At 36.7% G+C, this 21,446-nt stretch overlaps 1 protein-coding gene across 7 annotated transcripts in view; it reads right to left on the bottom strand.

The window, feature by feature from the left end:
* The window catches only part of CADM2 (cell adhesion molecule 2), a 666,627-nt gene that overhangs the window by 177,826 nt on the left and 467,355 nt on the right, over positions 1–21,446 (bottom strand). For 6 of the 7 annotated variants that reach the window (XM_048071686.2, XM_067001482.1, XM_048071688.2 and 3 more), the window contains one exon: positions 10,957–11,106. The exons of the other annotated variant lie outside the window; for it this stretch is intronic. In XM_048071686.2, coding sequence (XP_047927643.1) covers positions 10,957–11,106 — 150 coding nt within the window. The remainder of the gene's footprint in view (positions 1–10,956; positions 11,107–21,446) is intronic. 7 annotated transcript variants of the gene reach the window in all.

Below are 21,446 nucleotides of genomic sequence, written 5' to 3'. Positions count from 1 at the left end.
CAGCAGCACATCACACAGTCTCTCTGAGTTATCGAGCCCCTATATCAACAGCTCATCAGCAATTACTTTTCTGCACACACATCCTTAAAGATCTGGGACATGATGATCTGTTACACTTCATGTGCTGAAACAATCATGAAGGGAAGTTAAACAAGTCAACTTAAACAAGTTTCTGCCAGAAAGGGAGTGAAGAGGCGAGCACTTGTCATATTGAGCTGCACTTGGTAGATCTTCACTCCTACCACAGAAACTGAAAATATTTTTAGGTTCAGACACCATGAATGTGTACATTTACTACTCTTGTTTACATATTTGTATACATGCAAATCCTTAGCTTGCATGACCTTAATTGTGTGATCCTCCTATAAAAAAAAAATCAGAGTAGTTTGGGTTGGAAGGGCTCTGAATGACCATCTAGTTCCAATGGGCAGAGATACCTTCCACTAGACCAGGCTGCCCAAAGCATGATCCAACCTGGCCTTGAATCATCTGGATTTTGGATTGGCTTCATAGCATCTAGGGTTAGATGTGGTAGATGTGGTAAAGGTTATCTTTAATTTGTCAATGGAATGTCAATGTCCACTCTCGATGGAAATTTAAATAAGACATTCTCTTTTTGGTGATATAATGGGGTTGATACAAACTCAGCTTTTTCTTTTTTTTTCTTCTCTCCAAACAGCACTTCATCATAAACAAAATCATGATTTCCCATTTCATTCCTTCATACCACATGGTACCTTACAAGGGCTTATTTTTTTTAATGGTGATTATTTAAAAGAACGGTTTTCCACTTCAGTCTTTAAACATTAAATAGTCCAGACTATTAATATGTTGTAAACAAGAGTGGCTTAAAGTGAACCTCTAGTAGCTTCATCTCCATTTTTAGGTTAAAGAAAAGCAAATCCATGCTACCAGTGAAAAAAGACCCAAGCTGTCTTCTCCCTTACTAAGTCTGAAAATAGAAATGAAGAAAAATATGATGCAGAGACTTTCACACTCTTTGAATGCCAGTTAGCTCTAACCCAGAAAGAAGTTATCTACCTTAGCCAATAAACTCTCAAGCACTGCTAACACAATATTGCAGGGTCTTGCCACCGTGGATCACAGGTAGCTTGGGAACTTGCCTATCATATACAATCTGGCAAGCCCAGAGCCTTCAGCTTTTCAGAGAAGCTGTTATTTCAGAATGCGGAGGTCTCAAGCACATAGGTACAATTACATTATCAAACCAGCTTCTGGGACTGGTTTGGAATCCAGGTGTAACAGGTTTTGACTCAGGTGTAACTAAGCCAGATTGCAATTTTTGTATAATGCTGATTGAAGATGCTTTTCTTATGCCTTTACTTTTTTCCTACATAGCAGTTACTGACCTTCAGTCATATCCTTTGGAGTTGTTTACTTTTTTTCCATCCAGTTGGGTAATTCACTAAAAATATGTTGTTGAATCACTCTTCTGGACTACATTTCTCTTGAACTGCTGTGTTCTTATTCTTTCAGCAGTTGCTGACTGATAGTTAATCTCCACGTTAACCTTTCTAAAAGCAGCTGGAATGGCACTCACTGTACCACCTGCTGATAGTCTATGGTTGCTGTGATTATATTGCATTCAATTTTAGTTTCTGTTTCAAAGCATTTGTATTAGTTGCTTCCAGTATCACTAGTCAATGTGTTGCAGAATCTTAAATTTTAAATGTGTTAAGCTACATGCATGTTTATAAGCTACAGAGTGGTGACTAAAATATTCTTTTCATCTGGCCTAATTTGTTTGGACAAACCCTGTGGAATCTGGACAGACCTACCAGCAACATCTTAGCTAGCTAAATGTCTCTTGATGGCATGGGACTGCCATGCAGACCCTCTTGTTTTCAGGGGTTTCTGTTTTATCCTCATAAGAGTTTTGTCATACAGATGCAAAGTTAAGAACACACTCATGTTTTGGATTTTTTTCTTATTTTTATATGGAACATATCTCTTCTTCCTATGCTGTACATATCTGAATGTTCTATAATTATCAATCACTTCTAATTTTATTTGTTTTTATACTTTTATCCTGAAGCAGTGTTTACTTCTTTATAATGTGATATGCCATTTCTAAATACTCATGCTTCAACTTTTTCTACTGATGCTTATGTTTTGATTTGAGGAGCATCATTTTTGTCAGGCCTACAAGAATCAGCTATTCTTTGCAAAGTCAGTTCTTTCTTTTCTCCAAAGTTTTCTTGGATCTATCTATCACTTAAACAACAAAAATTCAGATTTTGGTCTGTTTGATAGTTCTCTCATCCCTATGACTCTAATGTACTGAACACGTTGTAATATAACAATCAGTACTCTTGCTGTCACCTAGTTTCTTAAAACAAAACAAAACAAAAAATCCCTCTGCCTTCCCTAAGGAATGCTGTTCACTGTGCTCCCGATTAGAAACAAAATGTCTTTTTCTGCCTACTTTCATGTTCTTTAAGATGTACAATGTTGAGCTCTACTGCTCCTGGATCCACTGCCTATCATCGTGAGCATATTCTCCCACTTGCCCTTCTCTGCACTGAAATTGTTCCTCACTATCATTTCCTCTAAGAGTTGTCTGAAAGAAAACAACAGGTTCAGAATATATTATGATAGGTCCGTTTTCTTCTGAGACCCCAGGAAGTTTTGATCATTCACGCAAATAACTAGTGCAGAGAGGTCAGGTATAAGAAATTTCTCTTTACACTTTTTTTTTGCCTCCCTTCCCGCCCTCCCTCAAAAAAGTCATTTCTCACTCCTTAGAAGATTCTTGACCATTTAAAACAAAAATAGCCACCAGACTGAGTATCATGAAGCTTCATGACAGATTAATCTTAGCAGCATCATCACAACTACTGCTTTACTTCAGCATATTCCAATGCATTGCATCAGCTTCATTCTCCATTTAGCTTGAGTGCTGGCAAACTTAATTTCTGCACGTACCCACACTTCAGCACAATATAATGCAAACTCCTACACTTTCTAACCATCTCTACAATATGCTCATTTACTCCCTTAATACTGCTAAGAAATGAAAAAATAAATGCTGTAAATGGGAGCAGTTCCACTAATTTATTGCAATGAAATAATATTCTAATGCATTGTAATACATTTTAAATGTAATTTTCATATTCATAAGGAAAATAACTGTCAAGATATTTTAGCAGACTCCTGCTCTCTTTTATCGTGTTATCTTTTTTAAGATGCATGAAAAAAAGCATTCTGACTTTCAAAACTGGCTGTTTCTTTATACCTTGGTTTTCAAGAATCAAATGAGACACTTCTTGATCTCAAAAGCTCTAAAGAGACTTTTTTCCCCCCCTCCAAGTACCAAGAAACTACTACTCAAAATCATTTAAGCTTTCTGCCTAAGCATGGCTCAGAACTAAAGCGCACTTGGTCTGGTTGGGATGGAGATGATTTTCTTCACAGCAGCCTGTGTGATGCTCCATTTTAGGTTGGTGACCGTAGCAGTGTTGGTAATGCACCAGTGCTCTGGCTGATGCTGAGCAGTGCTTGCCCAGTTCCGAGGCTGCCTCTGCTTCTCACTCTGCCCTCCCCTGGGGAACAGGCTGGGGGTGGCCAAGAGGCTGGGAGGGGACGCAGCCAGGACAGCTGAGCTGCACTGACCAGGGAGATGGCTCCATACTTTATACTGCCATCCCCAGTGATAAAACAGGGAAGGTTTTGCAAGGCAGGCATTGCTCAGAGAGTGTGTGGTCATTGGTCTGCTGGTGGGAGGGAGTGAGTGATTGCCTCTGCATCATTTTTCTCTTTCTTTCTTTCTTTTTCCTTCACTTATAAAATGTTCTTTACCTTGACCCAGGAGTTTTTCTCAGTTTTGCCTTTCCAATTCTTCCCCCACCCCACTGCAGTGGACAGAGCAAGCATAAGAACACATTAATAAGAACTAATACTGCAACTGAAAGATTTCACCCAGGTTAATATACCTCTACATGTCATACCATGGTCCTCAATACAAGATAAGAACTGGCCAGACATTTATTAATAATAGTTGCATGGTGTAACTGTGAAATCGACAGATCTGACCAACATAAAAAACTAAACTCAACTACAGATCTTGGAAGAACTATTCTAAAAGATCATCATGGAAAGCTCACTGTGAAGAGCTCTTCCTTCTCTGAACCAGATTTCTGTTTCCTACAATTTTTACTTTAAATCCTTAAAACCTGTCAAATGTTGTAAGGCATTTACAAGCTATTGCTATTCAGCTCAGGAAAAAAAAATAAAAAATCCATTCCCTCTGCAACCCTTATACCTAGCTATAAAGTCATACTTTGATATTTGACTATACAGTGTTCTTGTTTTTTTGTTTTGTTTTGCAGTTATGGCTTATTTCTTTGTGTTTATTTATTTATATATTTTTTGTATTGATTTCCATTCTTTGCCATAGATTTACTCCATGGTATTATCTCACTGAGTGGGTCTATTAAACTGTGAATCTCTAATTTCTATGTGTACCCTAAGATGGAATTCAGCTTGGTCATCATCTGCTGTCTGATGCCATCTGCACTCAATTATGTAACAGGAAACAGAGCATGTGAAGGTGAAGACTTAAGTCCACTCATCATTGCTACTTGATTTCACACTACTCAACTGCTAACACTCTCAGTCCCCCCAACAACACAGCCTGCCTCCCTGTCTGCATATCTAATCTGAAGCATATATTTCCTACTTTCTTCTCTATTGCAAAAAAGAAACACTATTTTCTTTGCATCTTTGACTTTGCTTTTTTGTCTAGCCTACCTCTTCTCTTGAGGACTATTTGTATACATGTATACCTACATCTAAAATTCAGCTACTTACTAGAATTGTCAAATGCCATTCAGGAAAAAAGTTCAACATTTCCCCTCCCATCAGAAACATTCTCAAATGATTCTTGTAACTTGCAAGTGCCTCAGTTTGTTTATGTAGATCAGTATCTGAGGCTGACTCATCCCAGAGTTGTGTAAATTCGGGTTACACTTAAATTCAACACCCAGAATCTGGCTTCTACAAAACAAGTCAAAGGGTAAATACAGCTAACTGAAAAGGAGTAGTATGACTCCAACATGAGAGAGACAAGACTTTAATGCCAGGAAATGCCAGCCTTCTGCACAGCATTTCTATCACCATTTGTTTTTGACAGTGCCATGGTAAGAATTAAAGTCCTCTGAACCTCCTAAACTGACACATGTGACCTGTAGTTAAAATCCTGCACCTTGTGCACTGTGAATTTCAGAGTCTCTCTAGAAATGTCTTCATATTGAGAGAGAAAAGAGGCAAGAAGCTGTCTTCATGGAGTTGATACTAGAGGAAGGCATGACAAAAGGGATGATGTTTTGATCAGAGACATGTCCTGTCTCTAAACTTACACAGAAGTTCTAAAGTGACAATGCCAGCGCCGAGAGGGAACAACTGCTGAACCTTATGAGCAGCTGCTATACCCAAATGCGTTTCCACAAGTTCACTCGTGGCATCATGCCTATCAGGGAAGCTCTGGGGAGCTCCGCAAGTACAGTGCCCTCTCGTAACCCTTGTCTAGTACACCAGTGTCGTTGAAAGCCTTCAAAATGATAGGGAGTTACATAAATGCCAAGTCTTCTTACGTGTAACATAATCAAAGGTCATCTAAAGGAACATATTCTGCTGCTGAGGGATGAGTAATCCTGAGGTTGGAATATGCTTTCTAATGTTTTAGTAACACATCAAATTGTTACTACTTGATGAAAGCACATACCCATCTATGATTAGCATCAGGCACGTATCTCATCAAAATGTGGCATGTGGGTCTGAGGCAAACTTATCATGATCAATGTCAACGCAGCACTTGTTTTACTATCAACAGACTTGTAAACTCCCCATTAAGGTAAAGAGCAGGTATATCACAGTATCATTTGTCTGACTGAGCAAAACTGTTAGGTATACACCAGGAACCATTTCTCATCGTTTTTATAGTCTGATTGCTCATTTCTATAGTGATGAGATTAAACAACTTTGGCACCAACAGCCATCATTCAGTTGTACGTCTGCTTTACAACTCAATAACCTGTTCCATATGTATCTATATTCCCTACCAAAAGGGAATATGAAAACTGCTCCAGCAAGATAAGTTCTTTTAAGTCTTCCCTTTACCAGCCATCTCTATATTTCCATGCTACAACCTTTTTGTTATACATCTCCATTTATATCTTTGTCTGTGTTTATTGCTCACTCTAAATCCTTAAGAAGTACCACATGAGAAGCTAAAATAAAATAACCTATATTAATTTAATATCATATCTGCCAGTTCTACATTTTTGCACACTGTGCTTCTTCCAAAGGCAGGTATATAATTATAGGTACTTCGGTGCATAAAGTGGTACGGAGGTTCTATGGTAATTATTCATTTTAATTGAAAATTGTGCAGGGAAAAAATTCGATTCATGTGTAGCATGCAATTTGCATTTGTTTCTAAAGAATCCGAACTTGCTCGGGGTGAGCTGTGAATTCATATTTTCCAGAAAGACAAATCTTAAAAATTCTGTCCAGAGGTGGGAAACTGAGGGGGGTCATGGTAAGACTCCTGACCCTTTTAAAAATTAAGACCACTTATCTACTTACGTGACTTGATTATCAATTTATACTTTTTTTTTTTAATGTCAATATTTTATGTTTTAAATGAAAGTGAAATGAAAGTAAAAATAAAATGGAAACGCAATGTCCTTGAAATTACCAGTTAGAGGAAGCAGAAAAGAGAAGTACAAGAAAGAACAACAAAGAGACGGTATGCAGGAGGGAGGTCATCACTAAGACCAAATCCACAAGATCAAACATTTGTATTTCAATGTATTTTAGCTTCTATGTGTTAAAATAATGATGAAGACAAAGTTAGTTCCAGCTTCAATACATTTTAGAGTGTAAAAATAAGATTGGAGGGACTCTACTGTTTTACCTCATTTAGCTAATAAAATAAAGTTATAATGTATTTTTCTACGGCAGGCATGATATGCATGTGCTCTTTCAGGACTTCCACATTATTTTTTATCCAAAAGAACGTATTTAAATCCTAATAAAGACACAATCTGTGAAACTGAAGGAGCCCACACAATCCTCTCTGCTAACGGATGCTCATTTTCTTGTATTCCAGTACCCTGTTTAACCAAGCAAGAGGTCACTTTTTTTTTTTTTTTTCGGCTAAGGCTATCTCTAATACAATCTAATAATCAGCATGAGAAGTAAACCAGGATTAGAAAAACAAACAAACAAACAACAAACTTAGTAGTACTTGCCCTGGCCTACTACCACTTTTTTCTAAGATGTGGCCTACAAATACAGCAAAGGCAGAAGAAAAGGAAAACATTCTGTTTCTCCTCCCTACCACCCTCCACACCCAATTCCATTCCTATCACCACAATGACAGGAGAACATTTTAGGTCTAAACTTAAAACAAAAAGCAAATCACTCACCTACTTCAAGTGATGAGGACCTGGAAACAACCACTGAGCTATGGTTTTATATGCATTATATTTGTAGTAAAGTTTTCCTGAAAGAAAACTCTACTACTCATCATTTACATTTTTTTTTTTTTTATTATTATTTTAAGACTACATAGGCCAAGTGCCAAAAATGTCTAAAGTTAAATATAGTTCCTGGCTCCCTCATAAATATTAAATTGCTGTGAGGGTGGGAGGAGGTGTTCCTTTCCAACAAAACATCCTCCTAACTGGGCAAAATCTGTACTCAGAAACATGCAGGCATGACAGAATGGGAGGAGAAGGAAAAGAGTTAGTTAACAACGTGTAGTTAACAATGTGCATTAGTGTAGTTGGCTCACTGCATTTCCATACTAAGTTAGAACATCTAAAAAAGAAAAAGAATATGACAACTTCAAAAGTCAATCATAGCACCACAATTCAATAGAACACAAAATTACATGAATATGCTTTTTACAGTATACGTAATCCATTTTGAATAAAATGGTTACTAACAAAAAAACCCTTGTTGAAATGCATGGGACTTGGAAACAGACCTTCCCTCCCTCTGACCAAATAAATTACTCTTTGCTGGCATACAGTAAGTTTTATTTTGGTCAGAAAATGTTTTTGCAAGACAGGGAAACCAATTTGCTTGAGAAAGAAGTAAACGTGAAGGAGTCCCACCAAGAGCAATCTAGTGGTGGACAGCTTTTCACTGCATGGACAGTTTGCTCTATTTTTTGGCACCTGTTCTGCCGTATTCTGACAGCTGTAATCTCCCTCTTCTACTGCTGCAGTTAGGACCTTCTTTTGATGTTTACTGGACTTCCTTCTTTGCACAAGATTCTCTCATAATTATTAAAATATAGAGCAAAAGAAAAAAAAATCCTGATTTTTTAATGCTTCCAGACATAAAATAATTCTACTGTCATTTCTATGTGTGTCATTTAATGAGTATATCTAGAGAAAATAACTTATTGAAAGGATGTAAAATTAAACGCATATGATTCTGATTTTGTTCAGAATGTGGTGATATCCACAGTTACTCATCTCTAATGGATAGCCTACTGGTGGAGCTACTCTGAGGTTCTGTTTCTATACAGAACTTAACCTGACACCATTGGGTTCCTACTCAACAGTTTTCATGAATGTTCAGTTTGAGAAACATAGCTATTAAATAGCAATTTTCATAGCGCTGAAGGGGAAAGTAAGATCTCAAGATTAGTTTTGGCTAACCCTAGGAGACAGGTTTGAAAAGACCTTGGCTGAGGCACTGCTCTCAATAAATTAAAAGTAATGACTGGATCTAGTAGAAAGCTGCTTTTCATAGCCAAATTGTATGGCTAGCTGAGACAAGTAGGTAAGCAAAAAAGAATAAGGAAGACTTTACAGTTCCATTTGCCATCATTTACTGACAAAAGTATCAAGATCAGACCCATAACTATTTCTCCCCATTTTGGCTCAATAAAGAAAGTATCACTGTATAAAGGTAATCTCTTTCTTATACATTAAGAATACATACATATTGACACAGGAAAAAACAAACAAACAAACAAACAAAAAACTGCCAATGAATGTTCTAACTATCTTCAGAAATGGCAGAACATTTTCATTTTCCTTGTGGGACTTGGCTCACTCCCCTTGGTATATTCAAGCCTGGAAATGTCACACAGAAAGAATGTAAAGCTTTGTCAATGTAAGAAAGACTAAATACCTCTGATTGAATGACCTAAACTTTTACTTGATCATGTCAGACATTTTCCTGTCTAATTGATATACAGTAATCCCTCTACTAATGAATGACTTGAATCATCAAGTATTCCTCAAGGTCTTGGGACAAGCTAGAAGTTCAATAAAGAGTGTGGTCCTTTAAATTTACATGCTTCAGCTCCTCATACTTTCTGTGGGGAATATCAAGTACTTACTATGCTGCTTGCCATTCAAATTCTGCTGTTTTAATTCATTATATTTAAAAAAAAACCAAACATCAACCATTCTTTGTAGAAGTAGAGATTTAGCTAAAGTATACAGAAAATTAAATTCACATCAAAAGGCCTACACAGTTCAAATCAATCTATTTGTAGTCCCCCCATCCTTCTCAACATCCTTTAAAATGTCACATAAAAAATATAGATTTTACAAGTATTGATGTGGTCTATCAACAGACAAGTTACCTCAGCTTTTAGTTTTGCAGACATTATTTACCAATCACTAATGATTACAAACAAAATAAAGGTGTCCATATAAGTAAAGGTTATAGGGCTAGACTTATGGCACAAAAGTTTGCACCGTATAAACCACTCATCTTCAAGTCTACATTCAAAAGGTACTTATGATTTCAAAGAAATTGCAAATCAAATGATTACGCGCTACAGGAAATTAGATAAAAGAGAAAGGAACCACTTCAACTCTATAAAGAGATTCTATTCAGCTATTATATTAATAGCAAAAAAACCACACATATTTTGATTGCACCTTCTGCAGGTTTAAAATGACAGGTTTTAGACTCTACTTTCATTCAAGTGCATAGATCCATAAAGCACTATAAGTCCTGCAAGGTGCTGTAAAGTGTTGCAATCATTCAGCAAAGTGTTTGGACAGCACTTCTTTAATTTTAAGCAGAAGAGAAGCTGCACTTTTTAAAATATGTCCCAGAATATGCATCATCTTTCAGAATAAATTCAAGCAGTAGAATTAAATTTTAAATGTTGTTGAACTTTTTTGCTACTGAAATCAACACCAAAACTTTTGCATTTTTGAAGCCAAATGATTTTAATTCCTTGTAATTTCAGTTTTTAATTTCTTTATGGTATCTAATGCTGCCTTTAGGTTAACATTCTATTATATAAAATATGCTTCTTCATTTCAGATGAGGATGAAAATCTTGGAAACGTACTGTACTGCAGTGATAATGCCCTTCTTTTTGTAAAGTATGGACACTGTCCTGTATTTTTTTTCCTAAATTAACCAGGATTAAAAAATCTGTGCATTGCATAGTTGGAAAAATCAGGGCACTAAAAACAAAAATTAATTTTGATTATCTGTTACAGTAAGAATTTCTACCACGGCAACTGCATACTGCACTAACAATCAAACAAGTTCCAGTACACCTGAAGCGAGCGATTTTATATATACATATACACAGACAAAATAATAAAATCAAGTTACAGGGTTTATGGACTACGTCTCCCCATGTCATCCATAAATGCTCTTCCAAGATATTTTGCAACAATGTTTTCTAAATCAGTTCGCACTAAGAATTTCATATATAATTATTTTCCCTTAATAATAACTTGCAATTTTACACAAAAGGAAGCACTTTAGTGAAACACACCCATCCATGAAAAAACAGATTATTTAACATTATATCGTAATTATGGCTTAAGGTTACATTCCTAGCAAATAGTTATACGTTAAAATACTAAATGGAAATTGTTTCAAACAATTATTTCTTGGAAAGAATGCTGCAGAACCATGAGTTCAGGAAATAATTTACCTTTCTTGTCATCAAAGTACAGTGTCTGTTGAGCTGGATTTGACCACTGGAGGGAGGTGTTATCATTTTGATCGACCCTGCAGGTCAAATTTGCTGTTCCCCCTTCAACAACCGTGACATTCTGTGTAAGTGGAAACTGCCCTTGACTACCTGAGGAGGGATGGGACGGGAGGGAAGGAGAAGGGAAGAGAAAGAGAAAAAGAAAAAAAAAAAAAAAAAAAAAAGGATTAAAGTTGTAGAACCGAATTTATTGCAGCAACTTCCAACACGTGACAGTCAGAATTCAACATGAACTATTTCAATCAAAGGAATATAGTACAATAAATTGAAAAAAAAAAAAAAGATAAGCAATCTATTCGCTGTAGCAGAGAAACAGACAAATTAAGAAATAATGATATTACTTGTATTTTTTTTTCTGTGAATGATACAAATTAGCTTCAAAGGAATATTCTGCAATCTTTGTTTTCTCAGACATACATAGAAACCCAGATGTCCATGATACGGCTCACAAAGTACAGACATATATAGATGTCTCAGTACGGACAATATATTTTAAAGGTTCTAGAAAGCATTACTGAAAAATCTACATACACTTTTTAAACAGGGGGGACAGGGCAGGCTGGACTCCATGTTTTGTTTTATGCTTTTTGAAGAACAGTCAGGATGACATTTTTCCTGTCAGGTTTGGAATGTCATTGGAGAACAAACGTAGTGTGATTCTAATACAAGATACATCCTCTGCTGAGGGAATATAACCTGACTGCATATGAAAATAGAAGAGATGGCATAGTAGCTCTCTTTCGCATCTGTGAGTCTATCCCAGAGCATTATGAATCACATTAAGTGCTTGCAGAAAAGTCACTGGGAAGATTTCCAAATACCTCTACACAACACAGGAACACTATCATCCAGGTTCTTGAATCACAAGCGTTTTCAATGGCATAGTTAGACTGAAGTGTTGCTTTGTGTATTGTGAAAATAGCACACCTTGTCAAACAGTAGAACACATTCTGACAAGAATATCACAAGGGAGCAGAGTAAAAACATGGGATGTCTTTTTTTTTTTTTTTTCCCCCAACATGGGTGGGGAAAGAAAAGGTCCTCAATAATAAGCAAGAAACATCATTATCTGGAGATATACTTAATTTATTCAAGGATACAATGTAAAAGACAATACAATAGGCTAAATCAAATATATGATTCTTTCTTCTCCTCCTTTTATACAGGTCCTATTAACACAAGAAGTGCTCAAGGTTAGGTAGGGCTGCTAGCATAAGAAGTATTATGCCAAGATTGACACTCAAGTGGGATGCGTCAGGATTGAAAAATCTGTCTACAGTCCTACAGGAGCAAACATAGACATAAGTACTTTGAGGAAACTATCTTTTCAATAGCCACTAATTACACCAAAAGGAATTCACAAATCTGGCATAAAACCCTAACAGAAACATCCTGTTTTACTGGCTCTCACCAGAGTTGTTCCTAGCTACGTGGGAGCAGAGGCATGGCCTTCTGTGTAGAAGGCACAATATAAAAAAGTTAAAAGATAAAGTCTATTATCTAGTATACAGGTTTTCAGATGACCAGAGTAAGGAATTACTAAATAAGAGATCAGTAACTAAACTTCTATTTGACCTGTTGTTATTGCCAAAAAATTTAATTCTGGCCAGGTTTCGATAGCTATCCATTTCCCTATGTAAAATAATTTTGATGGACTTAGGCCTGGTATATGACTATCTACATCACAGAAACAATTGGCATTTAGGTAATCTGACACTCTTCATAAGCACCCTATTAAAAAACAAACAAACAAAAAACTATTCTACTGCCTAAGTGTTTATAACCTGAAAAAAAACTTAAATTCTCAGCAGTGCTAGGGAAAGGTCATCTCAATATAGAAATAGAAGATTCTTTGGTAATTTCAAAGAAAAACACTTCCATGTCTTGGTTTAAAAAAATAAAAAAGATTAAAAAAAAAAAAAAGATTCCCTTCAAAATGCCAAATCTGAATAACTGGTACTGGAAAATAAAATCTAGATTGTATCTTTTTTGTATAAATATCAACTTCCTGTAGATATCTAAAGATCAAAATTTACTATGTACTAATGTTTACTATAGGATGGTATTTACTATTAACTGGATAACAAATATAGTAAATAAAAACTATGGAATACTGCAAATACCGTGGTGAATTTAAATGCTGCAAATAATAAATGCCAAAATACTTGTGACATCCTCTGTATCTGACACTTCATTAATCAAACCCTGCTTCTTGAAAACTACACATTGAGAAATGCTTGACGAGTGAGAAAATCATAAACAAGGTTGGGAAAAAAAAATAAAATAGAAAAGATTTGTCATTTTCTTCCATTTCCCCTCTTTCAAGTCCAATGTGTCAAGGAACCTCAAGATATTGCATAAATTGCTTATTGCTTAAATTAGAATTTTAAAAATCCAGAAAAAATGCACATAGCCTGTTATTACTTCCACTAAATTACAGGCATTTTACCAAAGAAATAACCTTCTAAAGTATGTGCTGTGGATAAGAGGCTATGGGGGCTAAGATATTTTTTGCATATAAGAAGCATTAGACTAAGCCTAGTGCCAGAGAATAGCGCAGTGAAATCTGTGATTTACATTAAACTATCTTCCATTCCTATTCTCCAATTAAAAAATATTGTAATGATTTAGGGCCTTATTAGCATGATTTAGGAAATCTTCCCAGGATTACCCTAAATTCCTTTTTTGATATTATAATTCTTATTATGAAGGTCTCATTGTATATGCAATCTCCCACTTGCTAATTAGGGTAATGGAGCAGACCTGTTGATCAGAACAGCGGTTAGTAGGTAAACTATGCTGATCAACCACTTAAATGGAAACTGTGGGTACCTAGGTCTGAAAGAGGTCAGGAAAACTTTCTTTCTTCTTATTACTATATGGAGTGCTGATATTTTGGAAGTGAGAATTAATCTAGCATATAGAAGTCATGCCAAAGAATTTATCCTATCCCTTATCAATACAGAAGCTACATGGATCTGGAGAAGATGCACATGGCTTCATAGGAAGCCTGCAGTGGAGAAAGAGATGCAGAGAAAATGAGCCACTAGATCTGGAAATTAGCCCAAGTGGAAGAAATGAAGTCTGTGTAGAACAGGGAAAAATAGAAAAGGCAAGAACAAAAGAACAGATACTGCACACTTCTTATTAAGACCAAAATTATTAGTAAGTGATGGGAAAACTAAGACAAAAAAAACTTTTACAAGATTACTTTTTTGCTTGTATCAGCACCTCACTTGGGTTATTGAAGTAGGACCTTTGGGGCTAGAGAAAAAGCTTATAAAAGCCTATAAGCAGGTACATAAACATTCTAGAAAGCATCAGCATTGGGCCATTTAACACAACATTAAAAGTGTCAGAGAAGTGCTTTTATGCCACTGAGGCTCTGGTCCTGGGGGGACTGATAATAGTTTGTGGGAGAGGCCTTATTTCTGTTAAACAGGTAAGTAGCACATGGCCACAAAGCATGCAAGAGAAGCTGCCAGTCTGTGCAAGTTACTTAGTGTGATGAAAAAAACAAAACAAAAAGCACAGTCCTCTGCCATCAGTGAAGCAGACGAGGTATTCTCAGCCAGCTCTAGGTACCACCATTCGGCTGCGGGGGCAGCAGGCTTCCACAGCAGCACACCAGCCCATGGCTGGAGGCCACGAATTAGAATCAGAACATCACACCCCGAGGGACTTGCTTTGGAAATCACCATCTTGCATAGGATAACTTGTTACCACTGCAAAAAAAGCACTCATAAAAAGCACTCATCCCAGCATTGAGTATGCTGGTTCTGATCCACGTGAACCAACCCATTAAATCAAGAATGCTTGGTGATGAGCATTCAAGAATAAGGCAGGCCTTGCCAGATTGAGGGTACCGTATTCAGATTCAACAGGACAGATGTGTTAAAAGAAACATAGCTTTCATCATCATTTCAAGACCTTGAACTTACCACTGTGGTTCTCCAGTACGGATGCTTCTTAATTTAGTCATTAATCTTTCTTAACTTCTTCCCTAAGTCTGGGAGCAGAGGTTGAACAAGACAACGTCCTTTACCAAAAACATTCCACCTTTAAGAAGTCTAGCACTGGAAATCTCAGGGGCACTGTTGGTAACATATTTCAGTGAGTAACAGTCATTACAGTTTAAATGAGAAAACAGTATTTTTCCACTAGTCTGAATTTGTCTCAGTGCAGCACCTAGCATCCACGGGCTCTTGTTACATCTTCTTCCCTGCTCTGAAGAGCCCTCTATTATCAAATTTCTCTTTCTTTCGTCGGTACTTAGAGACTGTGATCATATCATCCATTAACCTACTCTTTGATAAGCTAAATAAATTGAGCTCCTAAGTCTTGCTCTAGAAATTGCATTTTTCTAATCCTTTAATTAGTCCGTGGCTCTTCTCTGTGCCCTCTTCAATTTTTCATCTTTTTTCTGAAGTGTGGATCCCAGACCTGGAGACCCCAGTGCGGCATTCACAGAAGCAACAAATACAAAGGTGACACCACTTCTGTACCAGCACTTCATGGGCTTGTTTGTGTACTTACATGAGTCCCCTTGGCCCCGGTGTCAGCCCAGGACTCACGTTTGACTTTCTTGACTTTCTTTCTCCCTCAACGCTGGGAGTTTTTTTTTGTTTGTTTTTCCTCAGACACTGTTCCCCATTCTGTTTCTACCACCTCCTTCCATAGTTCTTAGATGTACATCCTTACGCTTCACCACGCTGAAACGCGCATCTCTGAGCCCAGTGACCTGTGCTCTCCATTATTACGTATATCAACAGTTGTTGTGTCATTGGCAAACTTTACTGGCAAAAATTTTGTTTCCCAGGGTGTTTCTAAAAAACATACCTGAAAAACGTCTATGTAGTACAGTGCCAGCTGCTTTTCCCTGTGAGGCAAATGCACAGAAATGTGACTGTTCAATGGAGAGTTCCTATTTATTGTTACATTTTCATCATGTATATATATATATATATATATATATATATATATATATATATATATATTTCCAAACAGTTCTACTCTGCTTAATGCTTACAAGGTTGGTTTTGAATGAGTTTTGGTTAGTAATCAAGATGTCATGCTATTTCAAGTCAAATGTCGTACAGCAGTCAAAACATTTTAAAGATTATTATGGTTACCTTTTTCCAGATATAACTGTAATTTATGAAATCATGTAAGTATTAAATTTGTCCAATATTGATAAATATATTCAAAAGCATATTGAAAATAATTCATTTTTTTTATCGAAGTTTTATTTTAAAACAGAACATGATAGAGATTTCTGTTAAGGTGGAAAATCTAGCTGCAAACTAATGTTCATGTTTCCTTTAATGCTGGTGATGGCAGTGAGACAAATCCCATGAAACTAACTGAAATCTGAGATTTCAAAACCTGATTTACACTCCTAAATCTACTATTGACATGACCTCAGGCAACCCATTTTATGCCTTGCCACGGTCTACATTAAAAAAAAAAAAAGATGCTTACTCAACTTACAGAGATTTCAATTAAAAAGGGAACTGTTTTTTTTTTTTTTCTTTTAATATGTATATTTCCACTGTCTCATCTGATTTCATCTCATACTTGCTAATACGGGAAAGAGAAATCTACTTACAGATAACAGCTTTTTAAAAAGAAATTAACTTTACAATGCTTCCATTTTAATGTACAGATGAAAATTTGTAGCACTTTGTTCCATGTATTGTTGAAAACTCACATAACTTCTGTTTTGTACTTACATGCTGCTAAATAAAACTTCTATAATGGTCCTTATTCTATGAATGATTTGAGATTGTTTCAACTCCCCCCATCAAAACGTAACTCCTTTCTATGGGGAGAAGCCCCTGTAAAATATGAAAGACAATTTTAAAAGCAAATATCTTTATTTCTGGATTAACTAATTTATTTAAAATATTTGATGTGCAAATTCTGGACAGGGCCAAAAAGTAAATTTTTTTTTTTTTTTAAAAAAAGATAGAGTGGATTCCCAAGAATTTTAAGAGAAATCCCAAATTTCAGGTATGAATCCAAATCTGTCTATATGTCTTGAACTTCTAACTTGGACTTGCTGATGTCACAAATATAAATTCTTGCATTATGTTTACTTTATCTTGTTGAAAAAACAAAAGTGATGATAGCAGTAAGAAAACCATATTCATATTTATAGCAAAAAATACTGAACTAAAATATTCTTTACTCCAGCAAAACCCCTGCATGTTCATACACATGAGAAGAAAGGAATAAAGAACGCAGCATATGACATAATAATAATTAATTACACGGTAAATTTCAACTTCCATTGGAAAACCTCTAAGCACTTCCCACACTATTCATCAGTGCATTAAGCACTTCCCAGATACACTGACTTTCGGTCTGCATTGTGCTAGCTGAACAAACCATGAGTTTTCACTTGCCTCTTGCCAGATGGCCCCTCCATTCCTGGAACAACCTGGCAGCCCTTCTCTTCCTTGAGCACACACAGTCGGGATGTTTTGCTCCACCCCAGGAATCAGCACCACATCATGCAATGGCAACAGTCATTCCTTATTTCAGGTTAAAGGTATGGAAAAGATGTTGGTACTTGGTACTTGTACTAGGGGTAGGTACTGAGACTTGCTTTGCGAGATGCACACAAAAAAAACTTGTAATCATATGGGATTACAAGATGATAATGGCACACCAGGCTGGCAAAGGCCAGGGGTCTCTTGCAAGTAGGCACCCACGGGTGCTCCAGGGTTTTGCTGCCTGCCAGATTTTAGCAGATGTAGAAGAAATCACAAGGCTGATCAGTGCCAGGAATACGGGAGTTATCCCCATTTAGCTGAAGAAATGGAAGGTGGGAGTCGTGTGTAAACTTGGGTAAGATAAGATGGAGCAGGGTAGGTTTGAGTGAACACCATCTTTCACGCAACTTTTATTTTGGACCGATCAGAAATCCCTCTTCAAATGCTACATACTGAGTATTAACAGGGCATTATCTTTATAAACATCTAGAAAATACAGAACATGTAAATTATACATACATTTCTGAACACAGCTTTTCAGATAAGTTCAGTGCATTTTAGTTTTTTCTTTATCATTAACTAAGTTGAATGAAGTAATGGAATTACTGCAAAAGAGACACCTAGATATCACTGTCACCATGCTGTATTCCAGTCTCTCTTCTCATAATAGGAAGCTTTGTTAGCAAAATTACTGTGCCTAGATGGAGCTGCAGTTAAGTACATTCTACCGCAGGTTACTTTTGCAGTGCTGTGTGGAGGACCAATACTGCTTTCTAGTAGAATTGACAGGTTTGTATCTCATTAGCCACAAGCTGTTTCCAGTCAAGAAATTTTTTGTTTTGTTTTGTTTTTTTCTATCCCAAAATCATGGCTCAACTGCTTTTACAGATTTTAAAACTGATTTTGTCTCAGTATGTGACAAGACCGTGGGTGGCAGAATAATTACCATTATTTGGTCCAGTTTGGAAACATTTGTCTTATGAGTTCATCTCACGCTTATTTGTTTATGTTCTGGGGTGGTTTTTTTTGTTGTTGTTGTGTTTTTTTGTACTTTTTGCAATTAAAATGAAAGCTCTTTAAAGAGTTCAACACTTCAGTTTGATGGTTAGGTTATATACTCTAATCAATTTACCAGGCTAATTATAAATGTGATTTGGTGGCTATAAACACCGAGAAAACAGATTTCTCTCTTTAATTCTGTTTCTGCAGAGGTCTGTTTTTGTAAGAAACAATTATGTTATAAATTATGAGCTTCACATTATCAGTAGAGCATGCTTTACCTACTCCTTTTGCTATTTGTCAGAAGGCCCTAAAAAGAAATGTGTGTAGAAGGAGAGGGGGGAGAGGACAAGAGGTGACAGCAGTGAGTTAGCAACCTTCTGGCCCACTGACCAGCTCCTCCTGCAAACCTAGCTGCTCATCAGCTCAGCGAGGCAAATCAAGTTTATCATCACGTGAGGGAAAAAATAAAGTTTGTAGTTCTATTCATTTTCACTCAGGCAGCCAATAGCAGAGATTAAGTAAGAAAAACATTCATCTTTGTCTTTGACTAGGTCAAAAGGCTTTTCCTAATTTGTCGTCTTAAGTAGTGCTAATTTAGTCCCACATCTGGATTGCTTGTTTATTTTAGAGTTGATCCCCAGAGTGTCCTGCAAATTGCTTGCTCACTGAAGAAACAGTGTTTAAAACGAGAAACAAAACAAAGAGGAGGAAAAAAGTGTGCGTTCTGGTAACTATGACATGCTCCAGTAACAAAACCACTTGCAGAGAAAATTAGAGTTAATGAGAACACTGCAGAAACTTACTATGCAATGAGAGGTTTAGGAAAGAGAGAAGAAACAATTCAGAAAAAAAAAAAGTTACGCCCAAACTGTGCATTTGAGATTGTTCAGCTTTCTCAAATGTTTAAGCAATTACTAAAATATTCCAGAGGACAAGAGCACACTGGGATAGCCACTGATTTCAGACTACAGAAGTTATGTTACACAGCGATAAACGAGGAGGAAGCATTTGTTACTTCTTGCACTCCTGATGTTTCAGGTATATGTTTCTACAACAGCAGCTAACTCGAGATATAATTGATTCAGTTTCCACTACAGTGAAACAGATTGCAGATATAAATGTGAGAAAATTACATATTTAAGTACAATTATTCCATAAAGATAAACAGGAAAAAGTAAGAGAGAGAGACAGTGAAACAAAAAGCATATACACAGACAGTGCTGTTTCCTAGGAACCTTGCATAAACATCTAGTATTTTTAACTCTCCTCAGATTATTGCCATGGCATTCTTTGCTTATGGAGAAGAATAACTAGTGTTTTTTATTTTTTGAAAAGGGGAAAAGGCATTTCCCTCCACCACTCCAAATTAGTGATGGAAGTTACAAACCCCAAAATAATTAAAGTGAACTTCATCTTCCCATGACTGTGACAGCACACTGCTGAAACTTCTGCTTCTCATAAGTGCAAATGCGGCTTCAAACTTCGTGTTGTTTTCTACTTTGAAGAGCTATGCACAACTCTTTGTGCCTCTGCAAACTGTAAAGCCCTTCTTCTCTAAAAGCAGGTAGGTACCCAGTTCTAACAGAAAGAATAAGGAACTAGGTACTCCATTTCTTTGAGGATCTGGGCCACGGTGTCTTCACATCTCAGTTCTGAACATGTAAAATGAGAATAATAGCACTTTCTTACTTCACATCAATGTTCCATGAAGAAAATGTACAAACAAAAATTATGCAGAACCCAGATAAGAGGTTGATGGAAGAAACAAAGGTAGCTATGGTGGTGACAAATATACCTACACATTCAACCCTACCAAATCTACCACTAGGTACAAATTCAGAACATACTGTGTACTTTCCTCTCCCCAAGGCCAGGAATTTCATCATACTGACTGGTACTTCTTCCAGTTAACACACCAAAATGGTACAGAAGTCTGTCTAGGACCTTTGTTGGTATCAAGCATTATCAACTTCACATCCATTATTCACACAGTCACTCAGACTTGGTACCCGAATACCTCCTGTTATAATTATAACTCATCTGTTCAATCTTCTCCTCTGAGTAACAAATGAAATGAAGTTCTGGACACACCATTTTAAAAGAAAAATAATGAGCTGTAAAGACGCGACCTGTCATACTTTTAAGGACCGACCAACAACCACTCTGTACAGGGTTCTTGGGGTGCCTTCCTCTCACACAAGCAGTCAGATAGCACAGCCAAGGACTTTGCCTTTGCATGAACGTGTTCTACTGCCTACAGACAGGTTCAGCACACAGGTACGCCTTTTACTGACAGAACTGGAGCCAGGGCTCAGTGTTTTTTCAGAAACAGCAGAATATTTAAGGAGCTTTACGGACAAGGTGAAATCCGTATTTGGAAATGTAAAGCATGCCGGCATAAGCAAAGTAAGATCATAAGCTAATTATGCCATTTCTGCAATGAATAATGGAACTAACATAGATTAGCAATTTAACATAAAATATATTTTCAATAGGAATATATACGAAATTCAAGATATATTAGCCTGACTCAAAAAAGCAGCTTCTGCAGAGAATGGAGGAAAGCTTCTATCTCATTTAGTTTATGCTTTCCCCCCCAAAAAAACATCATACAGGTAAAACAGTGGCCAAGTACTCCATACAACTCATCTTTGCAATGTAACAGTTTCACATTTCAGTGTTGTATTTTCAGCCTCAAGAGTGAGTTAATACAATCAGTTCTCAAGAGTGCTAGCTCAATACCATGATTTGGGGTCCTTCGTTAAAAACTGACTACCATACTGCAACATACCATCTGGAGACAGCACTCTGCCTAAACACTGTGTTCTGTCTTCTGATTAATTGCTTACCTGTAATAAGTAGTTAAAAGGATAAAAATCTTTGCTTTGGATACTCTTGCACAGTGGAAAGTCTCCGCAGAAGAAAAGCCAG

Source organism: Anser cygnoides, chromosome 1 (assembly GCF_040182565.1).
Source record: "Anser cygnoides isolate HZ-2024a breed goose chromosome 1, Taihu_goose_T2T_genome, whole genome shotgun sequence".
Classification (NCBI taxonomy): domain Eukaryota; kingdom Metazoa; phylum Chordata; class Aves; order Anseriformes; family Anatidae; genus Anser; species Anser cygnoides.
The sequence above is the reverse complement of the archived record's forward strand: the minus strand, read 5'-3'. Positions and strand labels throughout refer to the sequence as shown.